Below are 16,224 nucleotides of genomic sequence, written 5' to 3'. Positions count from 1 at the left end.
TGCCACCGTTTTATTTTCAACCCTTGCCTGTTTCCTGCCAGCTTCTTGGCCCAGGTCCTCCACAGGTGCCTAGTGCTTGCTGGGGTTTCAAACTGGGCTCCTTCTCACTGGGGTTCCCTAGAAGTATCCACCCCTTTCTCACTGGCATTGCTCCCAGGTGACCCTCCTTGTCCAACCCCCTCCGATCTTGCACTTTTCCTCCTGCCGTTGCTCCTCCGTCTATGCCCCCTCCTCCTGCTAGCCCTTCCCCAAATCCCCGTGCTCTCCTTTTTTCTCCCTCGCGCCCACTCTCTCTCAAGCTCTTCTCTCGCTCTCTCACACCAGCTCGGAGGAATGCCATCCTCTCACCCACACATCGAGTGGTTGTGGAGTTGCGGCCCTTTCTATATTGTGAATAATTAGGTGAATGGGACAATAAGGGTTTCCAGACTTTTAGTAATCCGTTTAAAAAGGCAGTATGCACAGCCTTGAAGTCTGCAACATGATTTACTACGGAAAGATTCATAGTTAATTCTGAAAGGGACCTATTTTGTGGGGTAAGAGTTTAACGGCACCGGTCTACTTATCGGTGACCGTTATGCCTTACCACCCAAGTCGGAATGAGGCCCTTTGTCTCCAAATCATCAGTGAGTTGGCTCTTTACGGATGCGTTCCATGGGTGAAGTATGGGTTAGCCCATGAGTGTGCTTGCTGAAGGAATGGTGTGATGTATTATAGAAACAGGCGCAGGATGTGCTAGGCTCAATGTAAGCTTGAGCAGTATAGATGCAAGAGGTGGTCAGGAGGCGCCATCTGGATGAAAAGGTAAAGGAGACACAAATATCACAATGCAGCATCAAGATGCAGAACGGAGAGCAAGAGATAATATCAAAAGGTGTACGCAATAGAACAAGGTGCGACATTACAGCAGCCAACAGGTCGTAGGGAGAAATTCTGAGGTACAATTAAATGTTTGTAAAGTATTCCAAAAAGAGCGATAGTGCAGGGATGTCACGAGTTGTACCCCAGGAATATAATACAGGGCAACTGTTTGATACCACAGTATGCAAACCCAGTTTTCAGTAGTGATAAACCCAGAGTCTACGTGCAGGTGCACATATAGACAGAAGCAGTTCTGATGTCGATATAAGGCAACAGGAATATCCTACGTGAGGTTTAGAAGGGGTGATGAATAGAAAAAGGAGCAGGGTCTGATGGCATGTAGTCCTGTTTAAATACCGTAAAAAGCATCAGAATCCACAGAGCATCCCGAAAACGCCCAAATATAAAGCAGGAGCAACTGGCTCTGGTGAAGTATGGGAGCGAGATTTGATCAGCAGCCAAATCACAAAGTACAAAATGTGCGGTACAGGCAGTAGAAACAGTAGCCAGGGTGTGTAGCGGACAGCAGCAGAATCTTCAGGCGCATGTGGCCAATGCTGGATTTGACTTTTATGGACTTCATTCATTCACGGTGCATCACCCTTTCTCAACTCTCATGCTGGACTTCCTTTGCATCTTGTACTCATTGTGGCCCTGAATCATGCTGTTCCCATCTTCATCTTGTATCCTGGCTAGAAACATTATGTGTTACTACTGACTTCTGCAATTGTATTCGCTCTCCCCTCTTGCTTCTCCATTCTTTTTGACTGCTTACTCTCTGTTCTCTCCTCCTTTCCCTTCTCCCATTTCCTATCTCCTCCCCTTACTTTCTTCTATGCACTTACTCTATAAGAATTGTCCCTGGACCTAATATCATAGCAACCTCGTCTGTTTCCTCCACCATTCCATTACTGTTTCTTTCCTCCCCACCACCCCTCCAGCACTATCTGAAATGTCATCAGGCCTGGTATGATAGTCGCTTGTTTTGTTCCTCCCCTCCCTTTCTGCACCCCTCTCCCTCACCTTTTGTTTTTCTCCAGCTCTACCAGAAATGTCGTCAGGCCTCGTACGGTAGTCGCCTGTCTGTTTCCATTTCCTTCCCACTCTCCCTCTCCCTTCCTTATCTATGTCTTAGCTCTTGCACTATCTGAAATGTCATCAGGCCGAGTACGATAGTTAATTTCGCATCCTTACTGTTCATGGCCTGTAAGAATGTCATTGTATTTTCCCTTGTTGCCTTGAAGCGCTTTGAAACACATTGTGTATAGGCGCTATATAAATAAACTATCATATCATATCATATCATGAAGGGGTATGAACAGATATGCAAAGCATGAGCACAACATATTTATTTATTTATTGAGTATTTATAAAGCGCCTGTACAGCAAATGGTGTTTCAAGGCGCCACAAGACAAAAGAGGTGGTGGGGGGGATAAATAACAACAACGGTCCTACTGGGCCTTGTGCCATACAAGTGCAGTAACAGTAGTAGTAACAAGAAGTGCAGGGGGAGTGGGGATGGGGGAGGGGAGTGCCGGTTGGGGCGGAAGGGATAATGCTTGTGTGGGAAGGGAAGTGCATGCATAGAAGAGGCATACATGTGCAAGGGGGTGAGGGTAAGAAAGGCCCCTGGTGCCTGGTTGGCAAGGGGATGCAGGGAATAAGGTCCACATGCTAAATGCGAGGACGGGGGAGGACCAGACCCGGTAGGGATGCACACCAAGCCAGGCTAGTCAGAGTAAGGGGGCCAGGAAAGGCAAGTGAAGGTTTAGAGGGGTCAGGGAGACAGGGGTGCTGGGATAGACTAGGCAAGAAGGGCCTGGTTCCCTGTAGGATTCAGAAGGGACCATGCAGCCAGTCAATGCGGCAGAGGGCAACATTAGCAGGGCAGGGGGAGAGGGTTGGAAGAAGAGAAAAGGAGGGTCTTGAGAAGCTTCCGGAACTTAAGGAGATGCGGCTCAAGCCTGAGAGGAGTAGGGAGGCCATTGCAGAGGGCGGCTCTTGCAGAAGAGAGAGATCTACACCCACTCTCTGCTTGGAGGTGCAGAAAGTTTGCAGAAAGATGGAGCTAGAAGACTGAAGGGATTTAGCATGGAGGTATTTAAGGAGAGGGAGTTGGATGTAGTGTTGTCCCAGACCCCAGAAAGCCTTGTGGATGATGCAGAGTGTCTTGAACTTGATCATTGCAGCCACAGGGAGCCAGTGGAGAGATTGTAGGGCTGGAGAGATGTGCTCCTTTGGCTTGAGGCCAAGGATAAATATCGCAGTCCTATTCTGGATTAGTTGAGGGGGCAAATGGTGGATAAAGTCAGATTGAGCAAGAGGCTGTTGCAATAGTCCAGCCTAGAGAGGACCAGAGTTCTGGAGAGATTCAGTTTCTGGGGAAAGGTGAGGAAAGGGAGAATGCCTCTGAGGAGGTGCAGCTGAAAGTCGGCCTTCTTGTCAAGGTCCACGGTATGAAGAGAGAAGGAGAAAAAGGAGTAGAAGATGACCCATGGTTTTTAGCCTCACAAGAGGGTGAGGGGAGGGGACACATGGAGGGCGGCCAGAGAGTAGGATGGAAGGAGCGAGCAGGGCTCCTAATGAGAAGGATCTCCATCTTACTGACATTAAGGTAGAGATCATTAGCAGTGCACTATGCCTGAATAGCAGTCAGGCAGTAAGGAAAGAGAGAGGAAGAAGAGAAAGCAGTGGAGGGAAGCTTGAAGGAGAGCTGTGTGTTGTCAGCATAACATTGGAAGTGATGAGAGAAGGTGTAGATCAAGTGAGCCAGAGGGGCAAGGTAGATGTTGAAGAGCCATGGCGAGAGGATAGAGCCCTGGAGGACCCCGGAGGTGGAGAGTGTGGTGGAGGAGAGAGAAGTGCCCAGTTGAACCTAGGAAGGATGGTCAGTGAGGAAGGAGGCCAACCAGTTTAGTGCCAGATAGTGATGACAAGGATATAACAGAGACAACGTATAAGGGTGGAATGATTGATAAAGGCAGAGGAAAGATCAAGAAGGATGAGAACGGAAGGACAGTTAGAATCAAAATTTGAGAGCAATTCTTCACAGGTGTTCAGGAGAGCAGTTTCTGTGCCACTGGCTGCTCTCAAGCCAGGCTGGCGGCCATGGAGACAACCAACAGATTCAGTGTGGTGGATTAGTTGGGAGATGATCAGCTTCTCCAAGAGTTTACCAAGGATGAGAGGGTAATGGAGATAGGGCAGTAGTTAGCCAGACAGGAATGGTCGGCAGAAGGCTTTTTGAGGGAAGGATGCACAAAGGAGCAATTGAGGGATAGTGGGAAGGAGCCTGTGGCAAAGGAGCAATTGCAGAAATCAGCCAGTGCTGGAGCAAGGGAGGCAATGTTATCCTTGATAGTACTGGAGTAGCAGGGGAGCACCTGTCATAGAGCGACTTGCTGAGAGACCTCTTCCGGTGCTATGGGAGAGAAGGAGGAGAGTAGGAGGGAAGGGGACAGGGGGGGCAAAGGAGGCCTGAGAGTGGGAGAGGCTGAAGGGAGGAGAGTAGGTAGAGGAGAATGAGGACAGGATATCCTGAGTTTTGGTTGTGAAGTGAGAGGCCAGTGCAGTGCAGAGGGCCAGGGATGGCAGAGGAGAAGTGGAGACTGCAGTGGGAATGTGCAGTGGGAATGGCGAATTCCTTGCATATTTTGAACAGTTCAGCTGTGTTGTTGGTGGCTCCAGAGATGCAGGCATGGATATGGGCCCTCTTCTTCAAGCGGATTGAAGGTCTGTATTGCCTTTGGAGCAGGCAGCAGGCCTGTGTGTCAGGGCATGTGCTAGAATCCTGCCACTTCCATTCAGCAACTCACAGAGGCTAGATCAGAGTCATACCAGGTGTTTCGCTCTGAGGCAGGCTTCTTGTGGATCCTCATGACATGGGCCAGGATGTCCAGGGAGTTGGAGATGGAGAGGTGAAGATTAGAAAGGGCCGTGTCTGTGTGTTAGTCAGAGGCCGGAGTGGGAGGGGGAAGGAAAGTGGCAGCAAAAGCAGCAACTGACACTTGCTTCATCGGTCGAAAGGTGTAGAAGGAGGCTGGCAGTGCAGACAGAGGCTTAGCTGTGGGACCCAAGAGATCCAAGGGAGAGGACAGGAGAGAGAGCATGGTCAGACCAGGAGAGAGGTGTGGTGGTAGGGTTGGAGATGGGGATGTCAGATAAAATGAGAGCATCCAAGGTGTGTCCGACTGAGTGTGTTGGGCCTGAGGGAAGAATGGTGAGGGGAAAAAGAGTCACACAGGCTGCAGAATAATCCAGTGGCCACAAGTGGAGAGTCAAAGTGAATACTGAAGTCTCTGAGGAAGAGAATCTTGGAAGTAGAAGCCAGGAGAAAAGAGGTAGGTCAGCCCACTCTGAAAGAAAAAGGGAAATTGGACCAGGGGTCCTGTAGATGGTGAGTCAGCAAGGGGATATGAGAGACACAAAGCCTGCAGAAGAGGCATTCAAAAGAAGAGTAGGACAGAGTGGGCATGATAGTAGCATGGACCCATTTAGGGAAGATGAGGGCCACTCTGCCTCCAGACAGTTGAGGCCTGGACTTAGAGAGGAGTGTGTAGCCATCAGGGAGGAGTGTGTCCAAAGCAGTGACATGGCTGGCAGAGAACCATGTCTCAGTAAGAGTAATGACGTCAAGGTCAAAGTCTTCAAGGAGGGGACAGATGTCAGAGGAGTGTTTAACAGCAGAGCGAGAGTTGAGGGTAGCTAAGTGAAGCTGATTGCCACCTTTGAAGTTCTTCCAAGGAGGGGTACACGGATGTGATACACCCGTCGGTGGTGACGAGGGGGCAGGAGAGTGGCAGAAGGAGGAGTGGGAGGATAAGAGTAAGTTGATAAATACGGAAGACACCTATCAAGAAGAAGGAGGTTGGGCTGAGAGCCCTGCGCCATAACAGTGCCATTCTGGTAGACATGAATGATACACCTAGAGGATGGGAAGTGTGCCAAGAGTACTTACCATTTGCTTCCACCATTAATGGAGTGAAGAAGAGAAGAGGGAGAGGACTGAGACTATATGGGGAGTCGAGAGGTCCTGAGAGGGAGCGACAAAGAGGATGTCAGTGAAAGTCTGCCTGGAAGAAGCATTGTCGTAGGTGTCAGCAATAGGGAGATCTGGGTTGGAGACCAGGAGATCTTTCTTAAACCTTTATCTTCCAGGCTTCGAATAAGAGGCAGGCTAGGTGATAAAGTAACAGTTAGAGTAAATAGGGAAGACGGAGAGCACCATGGAGGGAGAGGGCAGATAGATGGAAGGGGGAGAGAGAGAGAGAGAGAGAGAGAGAGAGAGAGAGAGAGAGAGAGAGAGAGAGAGAGAGAGAAAGAGAGAGACAGAGAAACCGCACAATGCACAATGAACTCATCTTAAGGCCTAGCAGCAAGACAGGCGCAGAAGAATCAGGTGTACGACGTCCAACAAGTTGTTGAAGAAACAGGGTATTGCACAGCTCCAGCAGCAGAGGAGGAAGGAAGGAAGGCGAGCCCCAAATAACTTCGAACTCTGTTCTCTGGATGTTCTGTGCTACTCTGAAGCAGTGGTTTCAACAACAATCTCTGATGGTAACCCTGCTGTTACTCTGTCATGCTGTGACCCTGGAAGGAAATGTTTCTGCTGTTGTGGTGGGATCTATGCTTTTCTGGGTCGCTGGTTGCTATTTGGATATGGCAAAGCTCAAACTGTATCTTGGATTGAAATGTTCCTTGGTTCTCCATCATTTGGATCCGGTCTGGGACTTGTAGGTGGCTCCCACAGGGATTCTGGGAGTTGCAGTTCACTGGAACCGTATCTGTTCAACGAGTTTACGCATCACACCACCAACATGGAGATCTTCAGATAATCGGATGGAGCATTTCTTTTCCACCTCTTCATACTGGTGATCGACAGACACACCAAGTTCCCAAAAGCTAGGATTATGCACAGCAACAACACCCATTTTGAAAATATTGTTTTGAATGCCTGCTTTATACAGCGGCTCCGCTACACAAACAATGCACGCATCAGCACCTGGTAGCAGGTAACAAAAAGGGGCCTCATTGGCGGGAGAACAGTTCATGCTATTGAGGAAATAAAACACTCAGAGGGGCCGATTTTGTCTCCGAAAGCCAGTCCATTCCCAGGTAGTATAGGTAGGCCTTAAACACCTCTCAACTCCCAGAAATGAAAACCTCCAAGGACCGATGATGCTGGGAGTTCTCTACCTCCAGTAGCACTCACTGCTTCTGTGTCCCTGAAACAGCTGTGCTCCTTATCGGAGGTCAGTATCCTCAACAGTATGCCCACAGAGGCCCTCACCTTCTGCTGGTGTGCACTAATCTTGTGGGGGGGGGCTTTCTCTCATTCCTGTCCAGACCAGTAATTCAGTTGCTCACGATTGCCAGGGTGCATCGTAAAAATAAGCATCCTTCTGTGTACAGTGTTCTTTTGCCACCAGAGGCCTGGATCTGCAAGCGGCCATCTCACGGTCACCTGGGCACCTTTCTCGGCCTAGATGTTATGCTCCAACTGGGGCCCGTCTCCTATGGGAGGGTCACACTCTGCTTGGTTCCTCGGGCAGGGGAGCTGTGAGAGATGTTGTGTGGTCACAAAGACAGGGTCCAGGCCACTCCCGAATTCACTCCTCGCCACGACCTTGAACAGCCTTCGGAGGGGTGGGCACATCAATAAGCACCGGGTGGCGCTCTGCTCCTCCAGCCTGGATTGCCATTGCCTTGATCCTGCCTCTCTCTGCTAGGGCTCTTCACTCAGGTTGCCTCTCCATTTGTGCACGCTGCGTCTCAGTGAGCCCGTATCATTTCATTTATGGACCACTGGGTACCGATCCCCAAACCGGCATACTACCACGTGGTCCTCCGCCTCCAGTCCCAGCCGGGGAGTCACTGTCTCCACCTGCGAGGTTATAGCGTTGTCCCACACGGTTCCTCTTAGGGTCGGGGCCCACTCCAATCCAAGACTCTTATCCACAATCAAGCAGGGTCAAGACCCCAATGTTCCAGGCGGCCAAGTAATTCCCAATTGACCACCCATATCAGATTCTTCCTCTGCACCCATGAATAGCCACTATGGGTACGGCAAGGCCCCCAAAAATCTATAGATGACCACCCACTCAAGCAGCACCAGGGTGCATGCTCAATGAGCCATGCAAGGGTGGGCATTTTACTTTTCCAGCCTCGCATGGCCATTGGGGATGTAGGTTGGGGAACTGCATGCCCAAAGGTGTACAAGGGACACTCCTGTGCCTCGCTGCACATTTAGATCTTCTTGGCCATCAGGATGGGGGTGCTCCACTTCCCCCATGCATGCTGGGAACCAGGAAGCACTCCCTGGTTTCTGGTTTCTGTCTGCATGGAGTGGAAGACTGGAGAGCAGCTGAGGGATAGCGTTACATTTTATTCAGTGATGGAGAGTGACAGATAAGAACAAAAAGCATTTTTGTATGTGTGTATGCATGCGTGCGAGGATGTGTATATATGCATATATGTGTGCTTGTGGGGGATTTCCGTCTATATGTGCATGTACACTGTAAGTGTGTATATGAATGAGAGTTAATTGTGAATGGTGTGTATGGTTATGAGTGAAAATGGAGTGTAAATGTTCTGGGTGCGTGTGTGATTGAGAGAGAATCTGTATGCATGTGTGACTGGTGTGTGAAAGGGTATGAGTGAGTGTGTGTGTGGGGTGGGGGGTGTGTGTGTGAGTGTGTGTGCTGAGGGGACAGTTGCTTGGCATGTCTTACTGACATATGTGATTAGTATTAATATGTGGCGGAGGGGTAAGGGTGGAGTTTACAACATTGGGGTAGCCAGCCTGGACGTCCTCTTACTGTGGGATGGAATTTCTTGCTTGCATTAACGGCACAACCATCATGATGAGTGTTCTTACATGGGGAGGTACATTTATGAAGCCAGAAAATAAATGATAAATGTTTTCTTACTGTGGCATGACATGTTTAACTTTTAAGTGCAAATCCAACAGGGCTATGTTCTTACTTAGGGATTCTGGCATAGATTGGCAGAGCTAGAAAGGACACACTTTACTACTGTAGCATGGCATTTTTACTGGTATTCAGTGCAACACCAACATGATGAGTGTTCTTCTTTGGGGGTGCATTTGTGGAGCCACCCATCCGGTTTTCTTACTGTGGCATGTCATTTTGTACTCCCGTTATGGGCAAAGCAAAAAAAGAGTATATGACCTTACGTGGGATACTTGCAAATATTGGCAGATCCAGAATGGACATGTTTCCTTGTGGTATCGTTACTGGCATTCTGGAAAAGCAAACATGAAAATGTTCTTATGTGGGAACACTGGCACATATTGGTGCAGCCAGCACAGACATGTATGGGAACATCCCGAGTGAGGAACGACTGCTGCCTCCGCCAATTAGTCATTTATAAGGCAAGAGAATTATACTTTTGTTCAAAATATTAAGAATGGTACTGATAAATATAATAAATGACTATCAAATGAATTGTTAGTGTCTAAACATTAGATACGCACCAGTTCATCTCTTAAAAACCACTACATACCAGGGATAATTTCTTCTGTAACAGCAGCACCTCCAATCACGTGTCGCCTCTCCAGTACTACAGTGTTCACCCCAGATTTCTGTAGATAGGCTGCCTGTAAAAGGAATAATATTGTTTTATTGTCTACCTTTGTTCATGTGAATCAAAACAAGCAAGGCTCCACTCCCCACATGCAAATCAATGAGGGTGTGATAATTATTTCAAAATGGGTGTGTGGAGTGAAGGATAAGAGGTATGAATCTTAATGGATTACTGAAGGTGTCATGACAAGTTAGAATATGCATCCCTCCAACTATCTGTGTGGTTTTCAACAGAATTGTGGACGCCCAAAATTGGGCAACCACATTTTGCATTGCTGTCTCAGAGGACAGTGACAAAATGGGACAAATGTTTTAAAAAAAGAACACATAGCACATTTCCCATATGCAATGAAAGAACATTTACTTCTACAGTCACGAGTCAATGTACACTGGTGTTATTTCCAATGGGCTGTTAATCAGGCAGCTCCCATGAAGGTCTGCTGTCATCTACCCCACCCATTTTCTAAGGTTAGAATCTTCAATTATTACTGAACAACCTTCTTCCTTTGTTAAAATAAAATCAACAATTTTAGAGATAGAGAAGAGATTAATTTGGGGCATAACAAATAACTTAAAATGAGAAAAAGGAAATAAAATACATACCGCTATGAGCCCATTGTGTCCTGAAATTGAGAAAACAATAAAACGAGTTCACAAATATGTCTACACACGATGCAATCGCAATGCAGCTGTCATGGCATGCCTTCTAGTCACCCTCCTCTCGCGCACAATACACCCCAATGCATCTCACCCCACAACAAGCACTCTTGGAAGCGTAGGTGCAATATGTTTTTAAAGAGTACCTGATCCTTGCTGCACAATAGATAATTTGCTCAGGAACCGTTATCCCCTCCCCACACTTCATCTCATGTTGCAATGTTTTTCTTTATTGGATCTCTCAAAAGTTAAGTGATCGCCTCTCACTTGAGGGCAACCTGAATTTCACAGGTTCGAATCCCACAGCAAGGGTAACTCTGCCTTTCACCCTTCTGGGGTTCATAAATAGAATGCCATTACATTGTGTAATAAGAACACAGGTCATTGCAGCTTTTAGAAGCAGGAAGAATTCGCTGCGAAGTGCTATATAAATCAATATAAAATCACATATTATTACTTGGTTGTATATGAGACGATTGCCACTTGTTTCTGATATCTGTGACTTTATTATGTGACTAACAAATAATTGATCCTCGAAACATAAACAACACCTATGTACCTTTAAATTAGTAGCATCCTCATGTCTCTGATACCTTGAACCATGGCGAAAATGCCATGCACACTCTTTTCGACTGCTACCCTACACACTAACCAACATGCCAAAGCTTGATCATGCAATGCAAGCCACGATAATGCCCCCAAATTCCTTTCAGCATCAAACACCCCCACCTCCTGTAGACATCACCCGGCAACACACACATCATCATAAGGTGCACACTTAAATGTGTGGGTAGCTGCCTGGGTGTGCCTGCATGGTGAAAGGGTGCACACTTACATGTATGGGTGGCTGGGTGTGTATGTGTATGGTGAATGGTGTGTGCTTGTGTTCAGGGCCTCAATAAAACCTACATTTCTGGGGGGCTAACCCTTCAAATGTTCGGAGAGGCGCTAACTTTGCGGTGGTGGGGGAGGCACATACTTATTTGTGTGGGGGCATCTAACTTCTTTACGCATTCTAATGAGACTATTCTAGTGCAGCCTCAATGCTACAATCAGTAAACCCTCTCCTTTAAGTCTGAAAGCCCCCACCTATGGACTGCTGTGAGAATGAGCAGTATCATGTCCCCTCTCTACCCTTCCAATCACTCCACTGGCATGCAAGTACTAAACTCACATCACAATTTCAACTGCCTAAAAACTAACAGTGAAATGCTTTATGTTAGTAATTGCCGGTGTTGTGCCACTGCTTGTGTTTAATGCCATGATTACTTATTTGTAATCTTCATTACACGTAGCCCCATTATTCCTCGTCCCAGTACTTGTCTCTGAGACACTTTGCCTCATACAAAAGTACTGGGATGAGGTAGCGGGACATGGAGGTAATGCCTTGCTTAGTTACATGCAATCTTCATTATTCCTAGCCTCACTCTTCCTCGTCCTAGTACTTACCTATGAGGCAAGGTGCTTCATACGTCAGCACAGCGACAAGGAAGAGCGACGTGGAGGTAATTCTGGGCCGATGTGCTGATTTGGGTTTGGGGCTGGGGTCTGTAAGGAAAGAGGATGTGTGGGAGGCCAGGATTGTGTGATAAATCGTAATGGTAATTCATCTCCAAGTTAAGCAGGCATGATATGTGGTATAAGTGGCAAGAGAGGCATTTTGGTGCCGCCAGTCTAGTCATTTCTCAGTTAGGCTTGACTTTTTTTAACTGGGCATCTCTGATAAAGTAGTGCTGTTAAGTGTAAATACCTGGCTAGACTGGCATTTGGATGCTGGCAGTCTAGCCATTTCTTACTGTGGCACTGTATATTGTTCTGGGCATCTGTGATAAAACAACCATGATAAGGGTTATTGCTTCAACTGGCATTGTGGTGCAACCAGTCTAGGTATGTCTAAATGTGACCTGGCATGCTTTACTGTAATATGTTATTATGTGTCTAGACTGGGTCTATAATGTTCTAATGTGGTATGGCATTTTTAATAGCAAAGCATTACATTTATTAAAACATTCATGTTCCGGTGCAATGTTGGTGACTTGCATGTATTGGATTTGTGAACTGGTGTCACCCTACAAAACAATTGCAAACGCTCTGGTTTTTTAGCCAATTTTTCTCAAAACGTGCGCTCTATAATACATTGAAACACATATGTATATGCTTCTAGTACAATGTGCGCCGTACCCCTGAAGCAGCATGTTCATGCGTATTGCGCACGCGTGGTAATCTAGGCAGGCCCAGAGTCTGGCGCGACCTGTGATTTGTTGCCGAGCTGGGGCAGGGGGCTCCTCAGCATGGGTCACAGGGGGGCCCCCAAATTCTTTGGGCACGTATTGCAGGGAAACTTTTCAGGGATAAAGAAATGAAATATTTAGATGAACGTGTAACCAACATCAACATCACCTTTGCTCTAACAGACCCCCATTTGCTACGGATCCATATAGGGGGGGCCTCGGAAAATGTATTTTCCGAATTGTCAGACTAGTGGTGAGGTGTCTTGTTTTTAGTGCTTAATGGACTTTTAACTTCACCTTGCATTTTGGGGTGCTAATTTGATTGCGCCTCTACCCAATGCGTTTATCAACATCTTTCTTATGATGTTTACTTTGTATTCTTAGATCTCATTTCTTGAGATCGATGCACAAAGCGTGTCATATGTTTTTTGGTTTTGACCTGAGAGAATGTGTCACTAAAAAGAACGTTCTTTTTCGGCAAGTCCTGTGTGAGTACCAGTAAGGCCAGTGGACGTGCAAGATTTTGTAATATTGCTGAATGGTATTTGGGGCACTTCTGTTCTTTTTCCCAGCAGGTCGCGGGTGCACAAAGCTTTCACCTTTTTTCTCAGGGTGCTTCCTGCTCTGGTGTACTGCTTTTGCCATATCTTGGGAGCACGACAGCTTTTCTTTCTTCTTAGTGAGTTTTGCCAGGAAGTAATGGATATGTGGTTGTGCCTCTTAAATAAATAGTTACCCAGGGGATATTTTCTCCTCCAACTCAGACTTCAAAATCTTCTTGGTGAAATGGTGTCCGCTAGAATGGTTATTTTGTGAACCTATTTTGAGTTATGGGAAGTCTCAAGAAAGTTCAGTGGTTCACAACTACCCTCCACATAATGTGAGTTATTATTTATTACAGCTTAATTAATTAATTAATTAATTGATTAATTCATTTATTAATGTAATACAATTTTATACAAAGTAGACAACTTTACACATAATCACATAAAATTACTGAAGTAAGATAAAATTATGAACTATATCGAAACACAGCAAACAAGCTCAATATGAAACCCAAAATACAAAAAGAAGGTATATCGTATCATAAAACATGGGCTAAAACAACAAACGAACAAACAATACCTAACAGATACACTAAAATAGAGGGTCATGATAATACAGCAACAACAACAAATGGCATGTATAGTAATCAATGTACAAAATTAATGACTAACCAGCTGGTATATAGGCCTTCATTTCCCACTTGTATGGTTACTTTTATGATTATTTATTACAGCTTAATAAACTTTATCTTTATTTTCATCTTATTCCTTTTAAAACAATAACTTTCCTGCACCACAGCGTCTCCACTTCCTGCTCGCCATGCTCTGGCTCCGTTCTCACTCCCTTGTGAGTCCCGTCACTCCACTCACGGACACACCGTGCCAACCCGGATGTGTTTCCTGCACCACAACGTCTCCACTTCCTGCTCGCCATGCTCTGGCTCTGTTTGAAGTGGGAGAATGGGAGAAAAGACTCCCCCCAATCTCCTCGCGACCCTGGCCCAGAGGATCGCGGCCCAGACACCCGCCACGAGATGAATTAGTCTATCTACCAGACGACCAAATACCCTGGTACAAGAACCTACAGATGTGCCCACCAACCTGCCCGCCAGCCTGCCCTACTCAAGCCGACGCCTGCGGCATGGATGAACTCGACTAAGCCCTCAACATCAAGCACCTACATCGTTAGAGATGCCATGACGACCTAGCCAACTGTCAAGAACACACATGCAACCATGCACACTGGACACTCCCACACCAATCCACACGAAGAACATACTCAGTGCTATGACGTAGGTGACGGATACACCCACTGACGCGCATCTTTATTATTTTTCACATAGGTTTTCCGAAATGCAGAAACGCAAGACGCACAAAGCACTCGTTTACATGCCTGCTGACGCTTCTCCCGACCCTTGCATCGTGATGAAAATACAACGAAGACATGATACTGCCGATGAAGCCATGTGACACCGAAACATAAGTGCCGTGCATTACACATCCCCACCTATGAACCAGGCCCAAGTAGGCCGCAAGCAAGAGCCGCCATGGACACTGAACGAGCAAGAGTACAAGTGCTGACCATGCAGAACGAGCCCAGCGAGAGCTGACAGCCAAGGGAGCGATGTTGCAACTCGTATGCTACCAGCCGACGCCAGGGTCACACCTGTAAGCAAAACCAGGCACGCAGAGGCAAATACAACTTTAAATGTGCAGAATTCTGCCTCAGCCACGGTCTCTCCTCATGTGACCAAGCCAAACCTGACAAGGTGCCAGACCCACGAGGGAGAAGTCGCCTGGGTCCCACGTCTGGGACACAGGCTGCAACAATGAAATGACCCAATGGACACCCACAGCGATGGGAATGGTCTGCTCTCAGGCCTATGAGCAAATCCACGCTTTGTCTGCACGAACACATAGTTACATATTGTTGCAAATGACAGGTACACCGCGAGCTGGGAACAACGATGGTCCCAGGCTGGGGGGCTCGCGAGTGGACCAATCAGAACATGGGGCACACATCACTGACGCCACTAACATTAGCCAATCATTAGGGGTCTTCGTGTAACAATTTTCAAGTATCTAATAGAAGGGACAACCCATGCTGTATTTAATAGCCACCTGACTGACTCTAAACCACTAACAACGTTCTCTATATGTATGCTATACTAACCCTACCACTCGAGGAACCAATCCAGAGTGGCGATAGGTTTTTCGCTAACTTTCCCAGGTGACGCAAGTAGCGCGTCATACTGAAGCAAAAAGGGGCCTGCGAGCCCCACTAATTTCGAGAGTCTGGACGGACACGTACGATCCTAGACCCATCCCTGCCGTTGTTCAATAAACAGCAGAACCACCTTGCTTCTTGTGTGTGTCTCATACTCATTTTTGGGAAACACGGGAGGATTTGGGGCCTCCCAGCCCGGAGGTCTGCGGAAGGCCCAGCCGACCCCGGGAGAAACTCCCCGACATGTTCTCACTCCCCTGTGAGTCCCGTCACTCAACTCACGGACACACCGTGCCAACCCGGATGTGTTTCCTGCACCACAGCGTCTCCACTTCCTGCTCGCCATGCTCTGGCTCTGTTCTCACTTCTCACTCCCCTGTGAGTCCCGACACTCCACTCACGGACACACCGTGCCAACCCGGATGTGTGAATCATCACTAAATCGTGACTGTTAGTTTACACACATGTAATAATCTCAGTACTTGCTTGGCATAGGACTGCTGCCATGTGATCCTACAGGCTCTGCGTCCATCTGCTCAGAGTCTGTCTCACACGTTTTATAACTGAGCAGATTATCTTCTCGGTCAGAGGCATTCTTATCTTGGTTCCACTCGCTCCCTGCACTGGGTCGTTTCTGAAAAAGTGTCTTTCTGTGGGTCTCAGCCTTAAAGGGGATTCTGCACTTCGGCAATTCCTCGCGTCCATGTTCTTGTCGTAATGTGCAATTGTATAAATTGCATATCTTTCCCTCTTCAGTGGTTATGGTGTTCTGTTGGGCATCTTGGACCTGAAGTGGTGTACTATAGTGGAATTGTGTCCCTGTCGTTATGTGCAAGATATATTTTTATCCAGCCACCTACGTGAAAATAAGTGTTTTGCTGGCTATCCTAATGTCATACACTTACTTCCTTTTATGCTGATGTTATATCACGCTTACTTTTATTTGGGTGTACATAAGCACTTCTGTTTCAGTTTCTTTTGGGATCCACATCAGTGTTAGAGTTGTTCTCGCCCTTCTTCCTGTCATCAAAAAGAATGGGGATATATCTCTATTTTTGTTTAGCGTGGTTCTGTGTACTATCATTGCATTACAGACAGC

At 47.1% G+C, this 16,224-nt stretch overlaps 1 protein-coding gene across 1 annotated transcript in view; it reads right to left on the bottom strand.

The window, feature by feature from the left end:
* PYROXD2 (pyridine nucleotide-disulphide oxidoreductase domain 2) overlaps positions 1-16,224 on the bottom strand; it is a 984,036-nt gene that overhangs the window by 881,514 nt on the left and 86,298 nt on the right. The window contains exons 2-3 of the mRNA XM_069611541.1: positions 10,069-10,088; positions 9,386-9,479 (exon numbers count right to left, since the gene is read on the bottom strand). Coding sequence (XP_069467642.1) covers positions 9,386-9,479; positions 10,069-10,088 — 114 coding nt within the window. The remainder of the gene's footprint in view (positions 1-9,385; positions 9,480-10,068; positions 10,089-16,224) is intronic.

The sequence above is a fragment of the Ambystoma mexicanum genome, chromosome 8, assembly GCF_040938575.1.
Source record: "Ambystoma mexicanum isolate Mex_15411 chromosome 8, UKY_AmexF1_1, whole genome shotgun sequence".
Taxonomy (NCBI): Eukaryota; Metazoa; Chordata; class Amphibia; order Caudata; family Ambystomatidae; genus Ambystoma; species Ambystoma mexicanum.
The sequence above is the reverse complement of the archived record's forward strand: the minus strand, read 5'-3'. Positions and strand labels throughout refer to the sequence as shown.